This window comes from Calidris pugnax, unplaced genomic scaffold (assembly GCF_001431845.1).
Source record: "Calidris pugnax isolate Ruff unplaced genomic scaffold, ASM143184v1 scaffold133, whole genome shotgun sequence".
NCBI lineage: Eukaryota > Metazoa > Chordata > Aves > Charadriiformes > Scolopacidae > Calidris > Calidris pugnax.
The window spans coordinates 6,719,335-6,741,522 of NW_015090977.1; the positions used below are offsets into that span (position 1 = coordinate 6,719,335).

The window sequence follows — 22,188 nt, forward strand, 5'->3', positions numbered from 1 at the left end:
ACCGCAAATCCCCATCAACAGACGAGCAAATGTTTAGAAAGAGGGAGAAAAAGAGGAGAGTTTGAAAAACAATGCCAGTTAAAAGGTTTTCAGATTGGTTTGCATGGAAGAAAATGGGTGAACAGTGCTATTCGAAATAAATAATAAAGAAAATAAATTAAAAAATAAATCTAAATAAATGATGCTATATTGTTCAAGCTCTGCCAAAGCATTAACCATTTAAAAGGGTGCAAAAGACCTGAGGAGCGGTGGTGGGCACAGGGAGAGCCATCTGCCCAGCATCAGTCCCACCGGAGTGTCCCCTCCGAAAGTGATAGGGGTTCCAACTCACAGTCACTTTTGTGGCTTCTGAAGATTCTCAAGCAAACCAAGGTACAGAGCCAAAAGGGGGCTACGAGGGCAGACTCCTCAGTAGCCAGCACCAATGGGGATGGGCTTCTACCTGCGGGACACAGCAGCTGGGGAAAGGGAAACCCCGTGTAGGAAGGTGAGGTGCTAATGAAAAAAATAAAAAGAACAGAGCAAGCAGAAAAGCAGCCATGGGGATCTTCAGGGTGTCCCACCAGCTGGGAGTGATTTGATTCAACGCGCAGTTTTGTTTTAAATGCTTGTACCATGTAAGTTTTTAATATAAGTTTTTACTGATGACTTTACTTGCCACAAACAGAGCAGAGCCAGAGGTGCTCTGGAGGGCCCTGCACGTGTTTGAAAAAGATGTTTCTTGCCCCCACGAGTTTACATTTCAACCTAATGCAGAGAGACAATGGACGTAAGCAAAAATGCATTCTGGCTGCTTTCACAGCATGAGAAATGTTAGGAGAGTAAAGAAGATAAGCATAGACAAGAATAGTTTAAATTCATTTCTGCAGACATAATCCGAGAAGTGCGAAGTGGAACTTCTCTGTGCGTTGCAGGGAATCAAAAGCAAAAGCAAAGTCCCATGACAGGGCTTAGCAGAAGCTCAGCGCAAGCTCTTGAGCAAAGAACTAAAACAGGCATCTTCATATAAACACAAGTTCTGAAAGAACTGATTGAGAGCGGTGATGGATGTCTCAGGGAAGGAAGGTTACGAAGCGATGAAGGCTAAAACACTGCTCCACAGCTTTACTCTCTGCTCCTGAGCTGGTCATTCCGTGGGGAGATGGACACACAGAGCCCTATTGGCCACCTCACTGCTTTAGACGCTCTTCAGCTTAGACTCTTGCCTTCAGGCTCCTTCTCCAACTCTATTTCCAAAGTGCTGCCTTGACCCAGCTAAACTCCCAGTTTGTAAGAATTAGAATTGGACCTACCAATCTTGGGTCCGAAAAATAAAAATAAAAGGACAGCTAACTTTTTCAGCTCTGCTGTGCCCTGTTGTTGTTGCGGAACGCCATGGGACAGCATGGTATGAAAGAAAGCATAGAAGAGAAGCGTCCTGCAGAACAAAGCCGTTGTGTCTGTGCTGGACTCGCATGACCTCTTCCTTAGGGTAAACAAATAGGGACTTCTTCTGAACCAGACACAGTCGGAGATGACTATCCACTCCCAGGACTCCCAACTGATCCCGAAGATGAAAGAGAGCAAGAAAACCCTAAATGCTGTGTCGCTGCAGCACCATCTCTCCCACGTGTAGGACTGATGGCCCTTCACACTGGTAAAAGCAATCTCCTTGACCTGCTGGACTCAAGTTAATCAGCGATTAACTACTTATTTATCATTTATTAACCTTTTATACCTTCCCTGTACATCTGCCCTTAATGAAAAGGGTGTTCCTTCTTCTCAATATACCTGGACATTATCTGCAGAGTTTCCCATAGGGACAATTTACTCCAGATCCCATGATGGCCTGGAATTTGGGGGCTATTACCTATACTTGGCAAGCAATACGTTCATCAGTGGTGGGGGACCATGCCCCACAGCACCCACCAGTCCCCACTGGGGGGACACATCAAGTAAAGCACTAATGAACCCGCCCAGGTCCCATTCATCTCAGTGGAGGTTAAACATACATTTGGCACCCGGAGCTGGAAACGGTGGCTCCTTGCAAACAACTTCTCACAAACCAGCATCCTGGAGCCTGCTTTACACCAACCACTCCAGCACAGTGACTGAGGGTTTATCTCACACATACAAACATTGTTCAAAGCGGTGCAGTATTGAGGGCTCTGAAGGTAGGAAGCTGCCAAAGTGAGGTTGTCATAGAACAGGGACACAATCCTATTTACCACGAAACCAATCTCTCTTTTGCTTGATTTAGTCTCCAGCTTCCAGCAGCGGGGAGGATGCAGCTGCCTGCAGCCCCCAGTTGCATCCCCCACCCCAGCCAGATGCCACCCCACCGTGGGACCTGTGGGTGCTCAGGTGATGGGTCTCAAAGCAGCAGCCTTCAACGATGCAACTGAACCTCTGCGTCATGAAGCAGACACAGGAGGAGGTGAATTATCACAGGCAAACTGAGTTTTGGCATCAGCCTTTCTAATAACCCCAGGCACTTTCAGTAATAGTTAAAACAAAATGCTCAGAAAAAAAGAAATCCCAGTGCAGCCTCCTGCCTGGGCACTGAAAACTGCTGAAAAAATGAAATTGCACCAGAGCTGCATCGTGTCCTGCACATGCTCCTGCTTTGGAGCCAGCCCATTCATAATTTTTGCACCAGAGCTGCATCGTGTCCTGCACATGCTCCTGCTTTGGAGCCAGCCCATTCAGACCTGCTGCTGTGGTTGGCCTTTTCCACTGCCCAGGGCTGGTGTGGAATTAACGACACCCCTTGCTGGTGGGTGCCACAGGTACCTGCTGCCGTGGGTGACCTCCTGGGCAGCAGGAGGACAGAGTGCTCTGGGTGGCCCATTTCTGCTCATCCATGAACACAACACCCACCAGCCTCTTCCTCTTTCTTCTTTTCCCTCCTCCCACCCTGGTTATCCTCACCAACAGCACTTGATCCTTATCGTCCCCTCCCATTCCCCTTGTTCACACACCTGGTTTACTCCTTTTTTTATCTCCTCTTGTCCTCCCCACTGGTCCTGAGCCTTATCTTCTCCCAGACACTACATCCATCCCCCCAGCCCGTCCTCACCTCCATCACTGCTGCTCTCAGATTTTTCCCCTCCAATCTCAGACTTCTTATTTGTACCTTTATTCTGTTTCTTTCTCTGCATTACGTCAGTAAGAGCTGGGCCAGAAACCTCCCTTGCTCCTGCAGCCCCCCAAGGGTCCCTGCTCCCCACCGCAGCTCCGAGGCCGTTGTTCCAAAGCTGGTTTTACATTCCCCTTGTTCACACACCTGGTTTACTCTTTTTTTTATCTCCTCTTGTCCTCCCCACTGGTCCTGAGCCTTATCTTCTCCCAGACACTACATCCATCCCCCCAGCCCGTCCTCACCTCCATCACTGCTGCTCTCAGATTTTTCCCCTCCAATCTCAGACTTCTTATTTGTACCTTTATTCTGTTTCTTTCTCTGCATTACGTCAGTAAGAGCTGGGCCAGAAACCTCCCTTGCTCCTGCAGCCCCCCAAGGGTCCCTGCTCCCCACCGCAGCTCCGAGGCCGTTGTTCCAAAGCTGGTTTTTCTCCTGCCTCACCCACACCCTGGGAGCTGTGAAAAACCACAACAGACTCCATGTCACTTCTGACACTTTGGCCGAAAAGCTCTGGGGTGCAGCAAACCTACACCTGGGCTGGATGGTTTTACCTTCTCAAGCAGACACCTCTCCTGCCAAAGCACAGGAGGACTAGAGCTCCTCAAAGAAAAAATTGTCATTATTTTGCAGCATTTCCTTCTAAGCTGCTCCTGAGAATGGCTTAAATGAAAGAAAAATTTGAAAAGTCATGTCCCTTGGCATAAATCATCTCACCCCAGGTTACCAAATCTAGCAGAGAAGGAGGCAATGGCCCAGGGCACTTCAATGGGAAACCCTGGGCAAAGTTAACAGAAGGTTCTACTACCAGCCCCACCTGTAACAAGTTTTAAACTTTTGCTGACACAGTTCATTATCTTACAAAACAAATTGCTCCAAGTGAACTGTGACATTAGTGTGTGTGATTCTCCGGTTGCTCAGGCTATTAATGTTTAAGATGTAATTAGAAGTAAGGGTAGAAAATAGCCCTTTGCAGAATATTTTTCAGACCATTAGCTGAAAGAATTTTCCACACAATTTCTCCCTGGCATTTCTGAGTACAAGGGCCTTCTCTCTATCAAGTGCTCCCCACCCTGCTAAGCACCATGCATTTTCGGTGGTCACACCAGCCACCCACCCAACGTGCATCAGCCACTCCAGCTCTTATTCCACTACTTCACCAAGCCGGAAAAGATCAGGTCAAATTAGACTTAAATTGACAAGGAGCTGCCTTGTTTCACTTGCCTCAATGGAAAAAGGCCAAGTCAACCTTACTCTCTGCTCCACAAGATAGCCAAATTGTTAAAGAAATGAAGAAAGAAGCTGGGAGAAAAATACAACAATAGATTATTGCACATCAACGCACTGTAGAAATGATCTGTATTGTCACTATCTGACAACAGAGACTCTGTCCACTTATACTAACATACAGCTCATTAAGGCAGCTCTTTTCTACACGGGAAATTGTTCACATTAAGCCTCTTTGCCTTCTGCTCACCTTGGAAATAAGTATCTTCTGCGCTTGATTTAAAACCTTTCTTGCCACCTTGAACCTTCTAGCTGCAGTGGTTGCTTGGAAAAAAGTACTTGCCAAACACGCAAGAGTCTTTCAGGTTTTTTCTCTCCCTGGACCACATTGCTATTATTATTTATGCCGCAGCAGAGGCTAGGAGACCTGGTCATGGACCAGAGCCCAGCTGCCTCCAGCTTACTGGAGGGGAAAAAAAATATTAAAAAATCAGAAACATTCAAAAGCATGAAAAGCAGCAGATGAAAAGCAGTATCTAATTCTTTCCCTTTTCCCAATTTTCCACTGAGGGCTTTTTAAGCATCATCTTTCCCTTTTCAAATACCTAATTCTTTCCCTTTCCCCAATTTTCCACCGAGAGCTTTTTAAGCATCATCTTTCCCTTTTCAAACAGGGAAGCAGGCTGTACCCTACGTCAGTAGCCCAACTAATCCAAACCAACAACAAAAGTGTCCCCACCTAGAACAACCCATCAAAAACATACCAAACTCAACCACAGGAATCTCTATAGAATAGGCTATTTTCTTTCCATACTAAATTTCCCTCCAGAAACTTTTCAACCGGAGAGAATTTTTAAAGCAGCTGGGGAAGGACTGAGAACCAGTGACAAAGACAACCTGAAATATTGTGGTGCCCATCACAGCTGCCCTGCAGCAAGGGCTCCAGCATGTGCCTTGTCTGCTGTACTGAAGAGCCCTGCTCAAAATCCAGTGTTTGGCACTGCCAACAGACCATCAACTCCCCATGTCACATAACCCAAGTTAGATATAACCCAAGTCAGATACAACCCAAGTCAGATGCATCCACGTAACGAGGCTTTTATGTGAGTAAAACCTCTGCTGATGGTCTCCTCCTCCCCACTGTGAAGAGCCAGGTTCTTCTTGCCTACCCTCACCTCTTCTATGGGACGCTACATGGAGGAGTCCTGCTCTTTTGGATATTTAAGCCACATTCAGCACACGAGTGGCTCTCTGAGCCCCGGCTTAATATGCTTAAAATTAAGCAGGTGCATCTGCATTAAAGGTGCAGCCATTGCTCCACAAAGAGGGTTGCTATTAAATCTCCTGTTCTTTAGAGTGTTTTTCTTTGGGGCTGGTGAAGTGTACTCTGCAGTTCCTTTGAACTTCAAGTTATGAGACACAGGTTGTACTTTTGAAAGCAAACTGGTTTCAGTTTGTGGTTTCCTTTCATCCAACTGGGAGGCAATCTGAGAAGCTGGCATAGATTGTCCTCGATTCTTGGACACATAAATACATTTCCTTGTAAAGGTACGTACAAGCCACTAAACCCAGGCACATTGTGGCATGTTGGAGTATTCATCTAGGTCAAGAATTTGTTTATACAAATTCTAAAAATGAATTTGTCTAGGGGGGGAAAATGATCTCTTCTGTGTTTAGAGCATGAAGAGACATGGTAAACATCCATCAGAGCTGGCACTCCTGTCTGCTGCAAACAGCAGAGAGCTTGTTCAAGAGGCTGGTTTATTTTTTGTTCACTGGTTGAAATGCCAAACCAGAGGCTTGTCCACATGACGACCCACATAAATCCTCATCCCACATCTCCAAAGGCTCAATTCTAACTGTTGTTTTTTTTTTTTCCTCCCTAAAAAAAACCCAACTTAATTCACCAAACCTATAACCCGGTATCACCAAGGATTTCAGGAGCACTCAGAGATCAGGACACAACCTGCCACCCAGCTCCCGAGGAAACCCTCCTCTGTTGGACTGCCCTCAGTTTCGGATGCTCGTGTCCCTGCAGGAGCTGCCTGTTTAATTCACCAACTAAAGAAAACCTTGGTTTGGTCCCGGACCGCCGAGTCCTGGCAGATGCTCTCACTAGATGTCGTAAAGCTTGAAAATCCAATATACTCTTCAGTTTAAAACTAGAGCTTAAGGACAACTTTCTGAAAAAGAACAGCTAAAAAAGCTTTCACTTAATCCCCTTCTACATCCCTGAATAAATATATACATCTACAAATATAGGTATGTACACATATGTACACACAGGCATTATACATACATAAATTGGCAACTCTTAATTACACAAGTTCAGCTCAAAGTGTTTCAGTAAATAAACATCTTACCCAAGCCCAGGGAAGCAGAAAAGAAAAACAACTGTGAAATAAATACCTCGCAGACACAGTTACTTCAGCAGGACTCTAGAGATTACCATTTATTTAGCGCTTACAATCTGCTCAGCGATGTGCAAGACACAACGACAGGAGAAACCAGGTTTTTGGGGACCCTCCAAGGGCACACCAGCCAACACCTCTGGCCCTGGACAACTCGCCTCTCGCATCTCAGGAAACTCTTCAATTTCATGTACTCCAAAACCAACTCAAACAATAAATGCAGACTCTGACTGCGGAGATACCTTCATCTCAACTTCAAAAATTCAATAAATGTGGAAGTAGGGAAGTTGGAACCGAAGAGAGATGGGGAAGTCTCGTAAAATAAACATGAGAGTGTTTCGGTAGAACAGGGCAATGCAAATCCCAGAAAGAGCAAACCCAAAAGAAAACAGACAAAATTCATGCAAAACAAAGCTGGGAACACGTTTGCCACTTTGTGCCTAGACGGACTGAAGAAAACTTGGAGAGGGAATATGGAAGAAAACAAACTTGACTTTTTATGCTACTCTGAAAATGCTAACCACTGAAAATTGTATCTTACCCCTAAAGTAGCTTCCTAGAGTTAGGATTTAAAATTTATGTGATTCACATTGATATGTATATTCAGAGAGGGAGGGGGAGGAGAGAAAGAGAGAGGGAGATATGAACCCAAAGATATTGTGATTCTTTCCTTTTGTCTTCTGGGGATGAAGTGTTCGTATTTTAGAATTTTACTCTATCATGAGAAAATCAACTGGATTGTTTTCTATTTTAAAAAAAAAAGTCCTATAGCTATAACATAGTTCTCAGAGATGGGATTTTAAGGGAAGATACATTGTGAAACAGCTTATCAAAAGGCAGAATTTGTCTTACAAGCTTTCTCACTACTTCCCTAGTAGAACAGAATAAGAGCAAAGATCCCCTGATGGACTGTTAAGAAAATTAGCAATAAACAGTCAGTTCTCAATGGAGAGCTGTTTGCAGGACAAACCAATAGGTGCCCCTGGCAGGACCTATGTAATTTTACATTTTTATTAAGGCTCTGTTCATCCCCTTTCCTAAGAGTCTCAGAGAAACTGTGGATAGATCTTTGAGAAACATCAAGTCAGTGTTCAAAGATCTTTATGAACTGTTGGGAGGAAAACTGTGAATAAGCCAAGACGCATCGGTATGTGATGGTACAAACTAACAATACCCGAAACCCCGTGAAATCATCCAAGAACAGGTTTAGATGATGTGAAGTACGAATTCATAGAGAGCACCCACTGCTGCACACGCTGGCACAGGATTCCGCGGAGACTGAAAGAATGATGGGGCTTCAAAAAGGGTTTAGGCAACTTTGAGGTGGATTGGTATATTGACAGCATTAAATACAGCAATGTGGATTCAACCTATAATTTAGGAATCGCTTGGTTGTTGCCTGCTGGGGAACTGCAGTGGGGAAGGAAGAACACAAACTTTCTTGCTCATCTCCTATCCTTGCAGATCCTACGCAGAGGACAACCCATGGGCATTGCTCACGTAGCCACAAGCCAATCTGAGCTGACAGCCCCATTTTTTCCAAACAGATCAGCATCTCAACAGAACTGGATAAATCCAGATTAATGCAGACAATAAGTTTTCACTGTTATTATACATTGAAGTTGATGCAGTAATCTCTCTTTCATCGCATTACTGTGTCTGAGCAGGGTATCAGTCACCTAAAAGCGAATGGATAGAGAGAATCCAAGCCAGAAACCTTCAGAAGAGCCCTCTGGTCCGTGGTACAGGACATGCATGTAAAGGCTGCTCAATCGAAAGTCCGTGGTAAAAGCTGACTGCAGATTAGCAAACACCTAATTAAGGTTGCAAGACTTCTAAATAGGCATCCAATATATCAGAACTGCAATTTTGCATCATGGTTACATAAACAGGACCTTAAAGAAAGAGCCTAAAGCTCTGCAATGATGAGGGCTTGGTCAGGGAATTGTCAGAATCGTGAGGTCTGGAAAGGAATTAGAATAGGGGGTAAAACAGTGAAAAAGGAAAAACATAATCTGTTTTCTTTTAGATTCAAGTCTTCAAGGGAAGTCTAAGAATTAAGAGAGGAAGGATTCGTGAACAACCTCTCTCTCTGCTGCCACAGGAGGGAATTCAGAAATCATCAATTTGTACAGCCCAATGCATAAAGCTTCCATAAGCACAAATGATGAGTCGGGATCTAATTAACATGACCTGATGCTAACACCCTTTCCAAATTGAATAAATGATTTGGAAGAATAGTTGACTTGTACCTTTGCTTCTATCACTGCCTGACTGTGTACTAAGTGCACGAGCCATAAAAGCAACATATGGGCAGCTCCGTGGTGTCACAGAACCCCCAAGAAGCTTCAACCCTCAACCACAGGTAGGTCTCATGCACCTTCTCACCGCCTGCGTGTCTCCAAAAAGCAGAGCCTGAGCTGTGCAAGTCCTGTTATTCTTGCCGTGCTGATAAAACATATTTCTGGAAGGTGGTTAGAGCTGAAAGACAGATTTACTGATGACACAGTCCAAAGGGATGAGAAGTGTTTTAACCACAGGGGCAGGAGGGCGGGCATGCCTTTAGCATTATGCACTGAGGATCACAAGATAGACACGGCTCTGCCAAGGGAAGCTGGAAAGGCAGCTCGCCCGACTTTCTCATCTGTAAGCTGCATGCAAAATATTAGTGCCATGGTCAAATAAAACATTCTACCATTTTAGGCACATTGCCTAATTAGAGGCCATTGTTATCTGAGAACACTGTTTTTGCAGCTGTCAGGAAATTAAATAACCCAAGGGTAACTTGGAATTAAATGAAGCTGTACAAACACATAGCCCAGCTCTGAAATCCTGACTCTGACAAGTAGCTCCTCTGCTTTCCAAGGGCCTAAACGTCTAACCAGGGCAGGCAACTATCCTTATCCATCCAGCCACAGGATAACACAATCCCGGTCCTTCCCGAGGAGCAGCTGACGTGGTGGCCCTTTAGAGACTGGGAACTTGCAAACCCATATGTATGCACAGGCACTGCTTGCTCTCTCTCCACTTCAATAATCAGCACCTCCTGAGGAAAGACCTTCAGTACAAGTGTCCACTAAGAGAGCAATCAAGAACTGATAAAAGGAAATGCTTGTACAGAAATCCCTGCTTTCGTCTCATTTTCAATCAATTACTTCTCCTCTTGCGATCCTTGTAAGTTTAAACTTTGACAGCGATCTAAAAACGAGGCTGGTTATACTTTTACCATGACTTTTAAAAAATTAAACAAAAAGGAGGAGCGCATTTCCAGTGAGATTGGCGCCGTCACGTGAAATGCACAAAAATACCCATTTAGAAAAAATGTTTATGGTGCCCTCTGTTCTTAGCTCCCTACGTGTGACTTCTGCTGCTTGAGAAACAAAAAATTCAGACTTATTAGTCTGAGTCTAAGAGCGAGGAAGCAAGTTCTTGCCAGGCCGGGCACTGATTTAGCAACAAATGGCATTGCACAAGAAAGTCAAGTCATAATGTAGTTGTTAAAATGTGATAGCACCTGGCTGCGAGCACCGGGGGGAAGTGACTCACTACAGACTGTGGGGAGGATCACTAGAAAACTCTGCTTTTACTGTAGGGTCTTAGAAGAGATACTCAAGTCTTTGAAACATGGTGCTAAATAAAGTCCGGTTTTGAGGCAGACAGCAATTTGGGCTTGTAGTTAAAGCAAAACCTGGTCGGTCCCACAGAGCGTGTATGTGACTTGAAACAAGTCGTTTCGGTCTCCTTCTTATCAGTTGCCTCACATGTGGGAGAAAAAAAATATTAATTCTTACCTCACAGGGGTATCATAAGACAGGAAGTATGAATACACTCCAAAAACAAAGCATCATTATTGTGTTTGGCTAAAAATGTGGAACACAGTAAGGTAGATTCCAAAAATAATCATGATGTCCACTCTCACTGGAGAAGGGGGTTAGGAAGACAAATCCAGGTTAGGCTCCAGTCTGCTCGCAGGAAATCAGGCTGCTCTCTTCCTTCCCCTTCATGGGATAACGCACCACTAATAATGAGCAAACCTGGAAAAATCAAAACCAGGACCAAGCTCCCAAAGCTGGTGTCTGCTCATGAGAAGGAAGAAGGGAGCAGAAATTGCCCAGGGGCAGCCTCTCCTCAACCACGAGCGAATGGGCTCCGCTGTCCCAAAGAACTGAGGATTTTCTCTCTGGTAATCAGGGGACAGGAACTGCAGAAGTCAGCAGATTTCCCACTTCCTGACAAAAACTTTCCCTGTGTTTCAAAAACTTGGCAAAGGCTTCGCTCGCCAAGTCTGCAACCCGGGGGGTGGAAGGACCCAGCCCAGGCAGTTGAAGGCAACACCGACAGCTCTGGTTAAGCCAGAATTTCCAATTTCTTCTGTATTTTCAAATAAAATAAAATAGGAATCTTTTTTTTTTCTTTTTTTTTTTTTTTTTAAAATTATTTCACAAAGTATTTTATATGGCATAATGGGACCTGGTTACCTTAAAATAGCCAACTGATTCCTCCTCCCAACTCCTTCAGAGAAGGGGTGTTATTATCTCCAGTAATAAATGGAGGGGCAGGAGGAGCAAGGTGCGATTCGCCAAACCCTTTGCTTTACCTCCTAGGTCATGCATGAGGAGAGCAGGAATCCCTGCATCTTCCTTGTAGCACTTTTCATAAGGGTCTCATCTTCAGTGGGGCACTAACTGGGAATTTCTTCCCTTAGCTGTCCAGTTTAAAAAAAAAAAAAAGGAGAATTTTTTTTTTTTTTTTTTTTTTTTTTTGACAATCATATTTCAGACAGTATTTCAATGGACTGACAGAGCAGAGCAAATAATTACATTTCAAACAAGACTTGAAGATGGAGCCACTAAATTCCTAACCGTTGTATGACTGTAACCTTGAGGTTGTGAGACTTAATCCTGTGCAAGATTAAATACTAAGATACGAGATTTTAAAAAGATTATGCAACTGTTTTCATAAAAGGCTATTTTTCCCCCCACCATAATCTCCAATCCGTTCCGCTGTAGAGATGATTTATTCAGTGGGTCTGCAAGTGTACCCATTGTGACAGTGAATCCTGTGGGACAGAAGCTACCTCAATTATTATTTATCATGGCCCTCGCCTGTTACATTATCAAAGCATTTCCACATGTTTACTAATTAATCTTTATAAGGCCTGTTATGGGGTGATTTAATAGGATTAGCCCTATTTTTCAGATGAGGAAACCGAGACACAATGAGAGACTTGTCCAAGGGCAAACAGAAAAGCCTGCAGCAGACCTGGGACCTGCATCCTGCTGCTGACCCCCTGTCCCCTCACCCTGCTCACTCGAGAAAGGCTCATTTGCCCAACAGCAGCCCTGTCACAAACCCCAAAGAGACTTTCTGTGACTCTCAGGCCAAAACTCTGAAGATGATGGTTGGCCAGTGCGTCACCATCAGCTTAATACTGCACACAAAGGAAAGAACATCCCCCCTTTGTTTTAATCGCACAAGAATTAGCTCAAAGGGTTAAGCCTCCCCTCATTCCCCTCAGAAGAGAACTGTTAGGCATCATTCTGCATTTCCAGATTTAGACACAAGGAATTAAACCGATCCTGGTAACTCCCAAACAACTAGACCCATTGCACTGGGATTGTGAGAGCTACCTTTGATCCATCGTTAGCTCTGGAGGCTAAGGCTGGCAGAAAGCTGGAAAGAGCTGATCACTGCCCCAGGAGAAAATAAAGTTGGTGAAGCTTTAGGACAGAAAGCCTCCCCACCTCCTCTACCTCTGTCTAGGAACAGACAGGAGTTTAAGTTTGATTTTCCATCCTCACTTGACCAGGAGGATCCTCCAAACCTGCCAGGGACAGGAATTTCCTCACCTTGACGAACGAGTGCTGATCCTCAGGAAACCTGAGGCATGAAGGTCTCCATCTCCTGCACCGAAGAGAAAATCTGGCACATCTGCTCAGAGACCAACCCTAGGGAGTGCCGTGTGCTGGCATTTTGCAAGGGATTACCATGAATGAAATGTTTTCTCTGTTTGCAGGTGATGACAGACTGTTTTTTTGGAAAGTTACTGTAGTCTCATCATTTCTAGACTGAGGTCACAGCATTTACCAGATGCCAAGGTGGAGGAAATCCACGTCCTCATCATCAGGTCACGAACTTGAGAAAAATATGGCTTGAAACTTAAAAGTAGCAAAGTTTGGGAAGTGAGGGCTGAGTGCTTTCACCAAAATTTGGGAAGTTTCACCCTTGGGAAAAGGGGTTCATTTCTCTGCTGTGTCCCCGATCCCTCAGCTCTCCCCGTGCTCCAGTTCCCGACCTGTGCCAGGGGGTAACAGCACTTCCTCATCTCTCACAGGGTGCTCTACAAAAAATTCACCTAAAAAGCAGGGAAAGATCACAAATTACAGTCCTACCAGCAATTACAATATACAAATGCTTCCAGACATCTTACAGAGTGTATTCAGTCCTGTCCCCTCCTCACCATGGGGTGCACCGTTTGCCACCCTGGCAGACTGGGCAGCTCCAGGTACAGGCAAACAATGAAAGCCACCAAATTCCCCTAAATCCTGACTAAAAAAAACCCAAAACAAACCCAAACCCATCAGTGGAACAGCAGGCAGAGGGTCAAATGCTGTCTGGTGAAACAAATAAGCAGGGCTGCTGCTCCTTCTCTGTCGAGCTGCATCTTGCTTTTAGAGACCGACCGAAAATTTCAAGTGAATCATTCCATCCTTTCAGCCAGAAAAGCTTTTTTAGGTCCTGCATTTATGAGAGCAGGTTGATAAGAGTGAGCCATGGTATCTATCTGCTCATCTATCTCAGACTTTGGAAAGTGCTAGGAAGCAGCCAAGACGTAATAAATTTAAAGAAGGAAATCATGGCCAGTCAAGTGGTTCAGGAAGAGATGTCTGGGCTTTCTCACCACAGGCTGCGGAACAAAAATAGATATCGATACACACCCATCTGCTGGAGGAAACAGTGAAAAATATGTATTATTTATGCAGTATTTCTTTTAATAGGAGCAAGCAGAGAAGCTGGACCAAAAGACTTTATGTGGCAGGTTAGAAACATAAGAAATAATGTGGGCTACCAAGATTTGCAAACCCACTCGCATATGAGCTCTGAGGAGAAGCCAAAGTGCTCCTTTCCCCAGGTGACACAAACCAGACCTTGGAATATTACACATTTTTCATCCTTCCTTCCCTTCCCCCCAAAAGCTTTAACTACCAAACCCTACTGCCTCTCAGGAGAGGGCAGAAATCCCATGTAATCACAGCCCCCCAACATGTTTATTGATCTCTATCAGCATACATGTGTTGCAGGAAAAACCTGCCCAACCAAGCACATCTTTCTAATTACCCACTAGTCAAATCCCCGTGTTTTTAATTTGAATTTAGGTCATTAATACCACATTACTTGAAAACCACAGACACAGTCGAGTCTGCCCAATACGGAGATCCAAAAGAGAGCGACTGTGCACGTGTTTAATAGAGAAAAACATCTTCTGCCTAGCAACCAGCAGGCTCTCCTGGCGGTCCAGGGGAAGGAATTCAGCGCTATAAATGTCAGCAAGCAAATTAAGCTACCGTGCCTGAGATACAAAGGCCTAGTCACCGAGCAATAAAAAATTAAAGGAGAAATAGTTGTAGAAAAAATATTTTTAAAAAACAAAACAAAACACCACCCCAGATGCATCTATTAGCTTGCTTCCCTCTGTATCTTTAAATAAAGTTACAGATTGCTCCCAGCTAGATGGGTTCTGTGCTTGCACTTATTTATAAGCTGATTTCTTGCCCATTTTATATACAGGATGAGAGAGAGGACACTGAAAGCAATTTACCATTTTGATGTTATTGTAAAAGGGACTCAGTGTGGTACTAAAGCAGATGATGGTCCTGAATCCAAGGTCAGATAGGGAACAGGTTGTCTGAGGATGATGGTTATCAAAAAAAGCACTGCCAGCAGGAGGGCTTTTTTTCTTTTTATCCTTTCTTTTTATTAGAATGAGGTCAACATTTTATGAATTCTGACAAAATCTCTCTGCCACCCTAACTAGTTGAGATTTTTCAAATAGTTCCATTATTCTTAATGTACTGGGCAATTTATTGTGAGGTATGGACTGAGATTAGGAGCCTTCTCATTCTGGAAACTCTGTAAATGCATGGATTTCTGGCCTTAGAGAAGACACTGGCCGTATCAGGCAGCTAAAGAAGGTTAAAGGAAGGACTGTCACCTCTGTCTTGCAGCTGAACCTCAGTGTGGGGAGATGGAGAGTCTTGCTCTACGTTCACACAGGGCATCTGCACCGAAGGAAGAGATGTTCCCCACCACTGAATTCAAATTGCCTTTGCCCTCTGGGTCAAACCCAGAAGAGATCAGCCAGGACTCAAGGTCTGCTGACTGCACTGACCTACATGAAACGGGTTTGCCAGTTCTAGGAGAAAGAAGACCAGGGTACCTGAAGGCGGTGTGTTCTCCTTACTCACTCCCAACTCCCCTGTAACATATATGCACATTTACCAACTTGGAAATCACAAGGATTTGCTGCTCCCTTGACTCCAGCATTTGATTTCTTTTCCCTTTCTCTGACACCTTTAAAGTTCGCTCCCTACAGAGAGAGGCTGCAACGCAACCAACAACGTGCCAGGGCTGGGAAGGCAGCGGTATCACCTCAAAAATGCCAAGGCTGGGAAGGCAGCGGTATCACCTCAAAAATGGTAGCAACATGTTGCTTTACAATTTTCCATCTTCCGTACAGCTTTGCTCAGGTGACAGACTGTCACAGACCCCATCCATGCAGATGTTCATGGAGCAGCTCAACAGCTGCCAAGGTCACAGAGGAGATTAGGTCAGGCCAGCAGCAGGCTAGGGGTTGTTCCCCTAACGGAGAAAGACGCCTTCCAACTCCACTCACTGCCCTGCAAGAGGTCTCAAACAGGGAGACTCCTCTTTCCATCATAAATAGGGCAGAGACTCAAAAAGCAGAACTTGGAGGCTTCAAGGTGCAAAGAGACTACCTCACCACAGGAATGATAGTATGAAGGAGCTACTTTTCCTACAGCACAGAGACTGGTCCCAGTGGTGGTGATTCTGGGAAGGTTCTTGCCAAACACTTCAGCTTCAAGTGGATGCAAGAGACACTGAAACACAGAAACAGCTGAGGGTGTAGCCACCTCTCACCTCTGTGCAACCAGACCAACTTATAGAGATGACACTAGATGGGCTCTTCCTTCATTAGGTTTGTAGAGAATGAAGGTGGTTGAGGGAGAGTGTTTGTTCTTCATTTCACACTGTGTTGTGCAATTAGAGAAGTGCTGTAAGATGGGGGGCTAGATGGATGGCACTGCATTGAAAGCCACCCCAGCAGAAACCTAGTAGTGGACTTCCAAGAGAAAAGAGATGGTGCTGCACTGACAGCCACCCCAGCAGAAACCTAGTAGTGGACTTCCAAGAGAAAAGAGGATGAATAAAGAAAGCAGCTGGATAAACCAGGAACGGAAAAGGGACAATCAAAAGAAAACGAACACCCAAAATTCTCCTTTACCTCCAATAAAAGATTCTCTGGATATATGGTACAGAACCCGCAATGTGACAGACGTTGGGAGTGCCACTGGAGGAATGGTGCCACCCCAATGTTACCCCATTATTTTATTCAGATGGCATCTCCAGCACTGGAATGCAATGTCAGCAGCTGCTTCCCAGTGCACACACATGGGGTTCCATAGGGCACGGCCATCTCCAGGTGTGCTGGCATGTGCCTTCCTTTCAGTCTGTGAAAGGTAAAACCTCTGATGGATGGAGACTACTAGGACCAGTGAGACCACAGGCTGAAAGATGCCCAGGGATGGATGGGTCTGTCCTGCTGCCCTTCAGAAAAGAGACAGGCTGCCCAGAGAGCACAGGGGCTCTGATGTACCTGCACCCCACACAGGCAGCTCCTGCTTTCACCCAAACCTTGGGGACAAAAAACCCAACCTGAACTTGAACAAATATTCCTATATTTCAGGGAGCAGCAGCCACTCGACTCTTCTGCCCCGTGCTGGCTGCCCTGCAAGTGATAAACGCAGGGATTTTACATGGCTTGTCCAAGCACCCCAGTAGCTGAGACACTTGTCTTCATGCAGGAGGGCCCACGGCCAAGCTCCTTCTGCTAATTCATCTCCGTATCAGCCAGGGAAAGAGCTTTCTGTGCACTGTCCCCCCTGTGTTATTTGCTGAATAAAATTCTTCCTCATTAACAGGCCGAAGCCCAAGAAACGGCCACTGGAACAAACAAGGTTCTGTGCAGATATAATCCCCACCTCACCGCCGGGGAATTAAAGCAAAGAATTAGGCTGTAGCTGTTCCCTTCCAGCACGATGAATGCTTAAGCAGGTTACGGCTTTGCTCTGCAGACGTTGGCTGGGGAGAAGAAATAATGACTTCTTTACCAGCCCGACTCACTTGCTGCTCTCAGGGAAACGAGCCTGAGGATTATTTTTTGACAAAACAGTTAAGAATGATTACTGCACGCCAGTATGTTTGAAGTGTTAACCTCAAGGATTGCTGGAAGTGCCAGCCTTTCTCCAGCTTATTCTTCTTCCCCTCAGTGCTGCCTGTGACACGCAGGGGAAGGGGCCTGATTAACCCCAGATGCCAGCTGAGAGGGCAACCCCCCCAACTGCTGCTGCAGCACAAATTCATATAGGTGCCTGAGAATGAAAGGTCCTCATTTTCCACAGCGAAAAGCCTGCCTTTCGGAGACTTACATCTAGTTTGTTAAGCACTAGAAGAGCAAAAGTTACCTGGAGAGGAAAAAAAAGAAGAAGTCACTTCTGGCTGGTGGACCTGCTACCTGAACTGCTCACCAAAGGTGGAAATTCTTGAGCTGAACCTGGCACTGGACTGTTCAGGGCCAGTGAATGTAGCAGCTGAGGCAGACTGGTGGTGACTGGTGGTGTTTCACAAGAAGGTGGGATGCTGCACTTCATACAGATGTTGATCCTGTTCCAATGCATGAGCTGATTACAAGCTATACAAGGGCCAAGTGAGGTTTCTCCTCCTGAGACACTTACAGCCAGCCTGTGAGGGGTAGCAGGGAGTGAAGCAGAGCCCTTTCACTGTTACAAGGCATCCTAGATGATAGCTCTTGAGTTTCTCCAGACCATGAAAACTTATGGCATATGGAAATGAGGAACAGAGATGGAGCAACAGTGGAGACTGTGTTCAGGGCTAACCCTGAGAGGAAGCTTTGGATATGGTTGTGGCAATCCAGAAAGAAGAGCATGGGCTGGACACACACCCAAAAGGCATGGTTAGGAGAGTGAGCAGGACGCAGAAGTCTTGCCAGCAGATCATCACTTACTAGCAAAGAACAAAGAAAAGGTGATGAAGCTGCCAGCTCTGTGACACTACTAGCCCAGCTGGGTTTTGCACCTGGCTTCCATGCCATGTGGTATTAGAGGATGGTCTTAGCATGCTCCTTCCTTCCTCTGCATTGCCTGGAAGGTGATCCCTTCTCCTGCAAAAGCTCTGCTTTAACACCCTGGTGTATTTGAAAAAAAGGGATGTTATATGCTGCCAAAACAATAGCCCAACAGAAGCTACACGGGTACTGTAACTATCAGCAGTAAATTGATGTGGATGTGAGAGCCAAGGTAACACAGTCAGAAGGGTCCAAGGAGAGAGGACTGATGCTTTGAAGTGCAGCCACACTGTCTGGTTCATAGAGATAACCTGGGGCACCAGCGGGACACGCGGCTCCTCGAGGACACTGCTCTGGCTCGAGCTGGGATCTGCTCCAAGTACAACCAGTGGCACACACAGTGCGACACAAACCCCACTACGATGAGCTAAACCACTGCTTGAGCTTACCTTTCACTGATTGTCACTGAATTTTTAGAGTTGGAAGGGACCATAGAGATCATCTAGTCCAACTCCCCTGCTGAAGCAGGATTGCCTAGAGCTTGTCAGAGCATGTTACTCAGGAGCATCCAGGCGGGTCTTGAAAATCTCCAGAGAAGGGGACTCCACACCCTCCCTGGGCAGCCTGTTCCAGGGCTCTGGCACCCTCACTGTGAAGTAGTTTTTTCTCAGATTTGAGTGGAACCTCTTATGTTCCAACTTGTGCCTGTTGCCCCTCATCCTCTCACTGGCAACCACTGAAAAGAGTCTGGCTCCTTCCTCCTTCAACCCACCCTTTAGGTACTTATAGGCATTAATAAGGTCTCCCCTCAGCCTTCTCTTCTCCAGACTAAAGAACCCCAGCTCTCTCAGCCTTTCTTCATAAGGGAGATACTCCAATCCTTGAATCATCTTCGTTGCCCTCCGCTGGACTCTCTCCAGTAGCTCCTTGTCCCTCTTGAACTGGGGAGCCCAGAACTGGATGCAGGATTCCAGTTGTGGCCTCCCCAGTGCAGAGCAGAGGGGGAGAATGACCTCCCTCCACCTCCTGGCCACACTCTTCCCTGTGCAGCCCAGGATTCCATTGGCCTCTTGGCCACAAGGGCACATTGCTGGCGCATGGATAGTGTGCTATCTACCAGGACTCCCAGATCCTTTTCCTCAGTAGTGCTTCCCAGAAGATCCACCCCTAACCTGTATTGGTGGCTGGGGTTCTTCCTCCCCAGGTGCAGGACCCTACACTTGTCCTTGTTGAACCTCATTAGGTTCTTCTCTGAATCTTCTCATTAGGTGCTTCTCTGATCAGCAGCACATGGCTGCTGATCAGATCACTCAGCCACGTGCTGCGTCCCTTGGAATAAAACCTTCTCTCCTCTTTTGGTGACTTCTGTCTTAAAATGAAGCTCTTAAAAGGAGGCTTTGCATCCTACTATTACGGTGAAACCAATTTTGAATCGATTTCCCCCAGCTACCACCAATAATAAAAAAGCTGATACTACCAATAGTAGTAAGAAAATGTTCATACAGATACCCCTTGAAAAAAACGCTAGAAGGGACATTCTGGCAGCAGAATTGTATGTCACCTTCTCTTTTGGGAGCAAAATCAGAACACATGACATATGCTTTCAATCAAACCCCACCACTCCCACATCACAGTCACCTATTCTCAACCTAGTGATTATTTTATGAAAATGTCTAGCCACCATTGTAGTGTTCTAAAATGTAATAATTTATTCTAAGTTTATGAGTACTTCTGAAACTGAAAGGGGAATAATTCAGCAATGCTACTGATTATGAAACTTTGACTCTGTACTAAATAAAGACGATATAGTTTCTAATTTTCTCCTTAGGGTTTGGATATTACAAAACTATTGAATATTACAGTGTCATAATTAGCTACCCAACAGTTAATTCCTATTCAGGAATGAAATCCTCTTTTTTCATGTTTTAATGAATTTTCTCCAAACCGGTAAAATGTGTAGGCTATTAATTCCAACCACAGAAAGCAGGGATTGAACAAAAATAATAATAGCTGCACAACACTTCCTCATTCCATCACCTCAATAACACGGCTACAAACAAAACCTCCCCACATGATAAATGTTATTACAAACTATTTCCATCCACAAAGCCAAAACCGCTCTCTCCATCAGCGCTCGCCCAACTCCAAGCATCTGCAGCTCCCGAGCACATGCCAACCACCTTCTCTGACACACAGCCAGCTCCACCTTTGACACGGGCAGAGAGAGACCTTCAGCCACCACGGGCAAAAGACGGCGCATTTATTGTGGAGAGAGCAAGGTGTGAGAAAGGGGGATAAATCACAGCTTTCAGTCATGAGCCAAAGGAGCTGATTCGCAGCTCCACAGCATTGTGAGGGTTGTGGGGATGATACAAACGACTCATCTCCAAGGGCTCCTTTTAAAGGGAGAGGTTGGATGAACAAGCTGGAGACGCAAGATCATAGAATCGTCTAGGTTGGAAGAGACCCTTGGGATCATCGAGTCCAACCATCAACCCTACTCTACAAAGTTCTCCCCTACACCATATCCCCCAACACCACGTCTAAATGGCTCTTAAACACCTCCAGGGATGGTGACTCAACCCCCTCCCTGGGCAGCCTGTTCCAATGCCCGACCACTCTGTCTGTGAAAAATTCTTTCCTAATGTTCAGTCTAAACCTCCCCTGTTGGAGCTTGAAGCCGTTCCCTCTCGTTCTGTCACCAATTACCTGTGAGAAGAGACCAGCACCAACCTCTCTACAGTGTCCTTTCAAGTAGCTGTAGAGAGTGATGAGGTCTCCCCTCAGCCTCCTCTTCCTCAAACTAAACAGCCCCAGCTCCCAGATGTGATGCGCTTGTGGAGGTTTGGGGACAAAGCCCAGCTCATTTTAATACAATAATATGCAGATGGTTTTGCTTTTCCAAATACTCTTAAGCTGCTCTTTAAGATCTGTGTGTGCTCTTCTCCCGGCATTAAAATATATTCATATTCCATGTGTGAAACGCCTTGTACAGCACAGCAGCAGAGACAGTGTGCTTAAGTGATCAAAGCACCTTTCACAGCTGCACCACTAACGCTGACAAACAGGCCTGTTTTACAAACGCTTTGCTTATAATCTCAGCGAGAGATGACATGTTTTCCTCCTCCACCTCCAGGCTGGATACCGAAGAGGCACACGCCGACGCTTACCTAGGAAGCCCTCTTCATCCACAATGATGGTGTAGTCCTCTGGGGTTTCCGTGAGGCTGAAGAACTTGCACCTGGAAAAGGCAAACAGGAGAACGAGGTTAACCACTGGACTGAGCAGAGCCTGGTCCTCTACCTAAAACGGAGGTCCTTTACCTAAAACAGAGGTCCTTTCCCACCCAAGCCGTGCTGGAGGAAGGAGTCATGGTCTGGTGTTTATGGACAGGCCCAAGGCATTAACAGACCTGGATTTTATTCCTGGCTCAGCCACTCACACAGTGCGACCCACATTCCCCGCTGCCTGCCTATGCACAACGGAGCTGGTAAAACACTTATTATTTTTATGACTTAGTTCTTAGTTACTTTTCTTAATTACCATATCCCTCAAGGCTTCCCGTGACAGCCCAGGACCTGCTGCATTGCACTGACACAGAGCACAAGGCTTTGCTCAGCGACTTGGCACTCCAACGCCCTCCAGAAGCCTTCCCATGGTTCACACACACACCCCTCTTCCCTATTTGCCCACCTAAATTTCTTGCCTTGCCCAGGTTTGATTTTAATCTCTCTACCAAGCCCCAGCATCTCTTCTTGCTGCTTCAGAGACTCTTCCCACCAGCAGAGAACATTCCAATCCCCTCTGCTGGTCCTTGCCCTTTCCTCAGTAGGGGCCTCCCTTCCCTGGGGAGCTCCAGGTGAAGAGCAGCAGCCATCAAGCACATGAACCCAAGGTCAAGCTCCCCCCTCTCCATCTCCCGTTGCTGCCGTTCTGCTCCGTGCTCATCTCTTGACACCGCAGGCCATGAGCAGCCCGGCCTCTCCATCTCACTCAGCACCGAGCACAATGTCACCTCTAACACGAGATACAAAACAAATGTGACATGG

General features: G+C 45.8%; 1 protein-coding gene across 1 annotated transcript in view; it reads right to left on the reverse strand.

Annotated features, from left to right (window-relative positions):
- GATSL2 (GATS protein-like 2) overlaps positions 1–22,188 on the reverse strand; it is a 101,677-nt gene that overhangs the window by 46,588 nt on the left and 32,901 nt on the right. Inside the window, exon 4 of the mRNA XM_014953034.1 lies at positions 21,310–21,380. Within this exon, the coding sequence (XP_014808520.1) occupies positions 21,310–21,380 (71 nt within the window). The remainder of the gene's footprint in view (positions 1–21,309; positions 21,381–22,188) is intronic.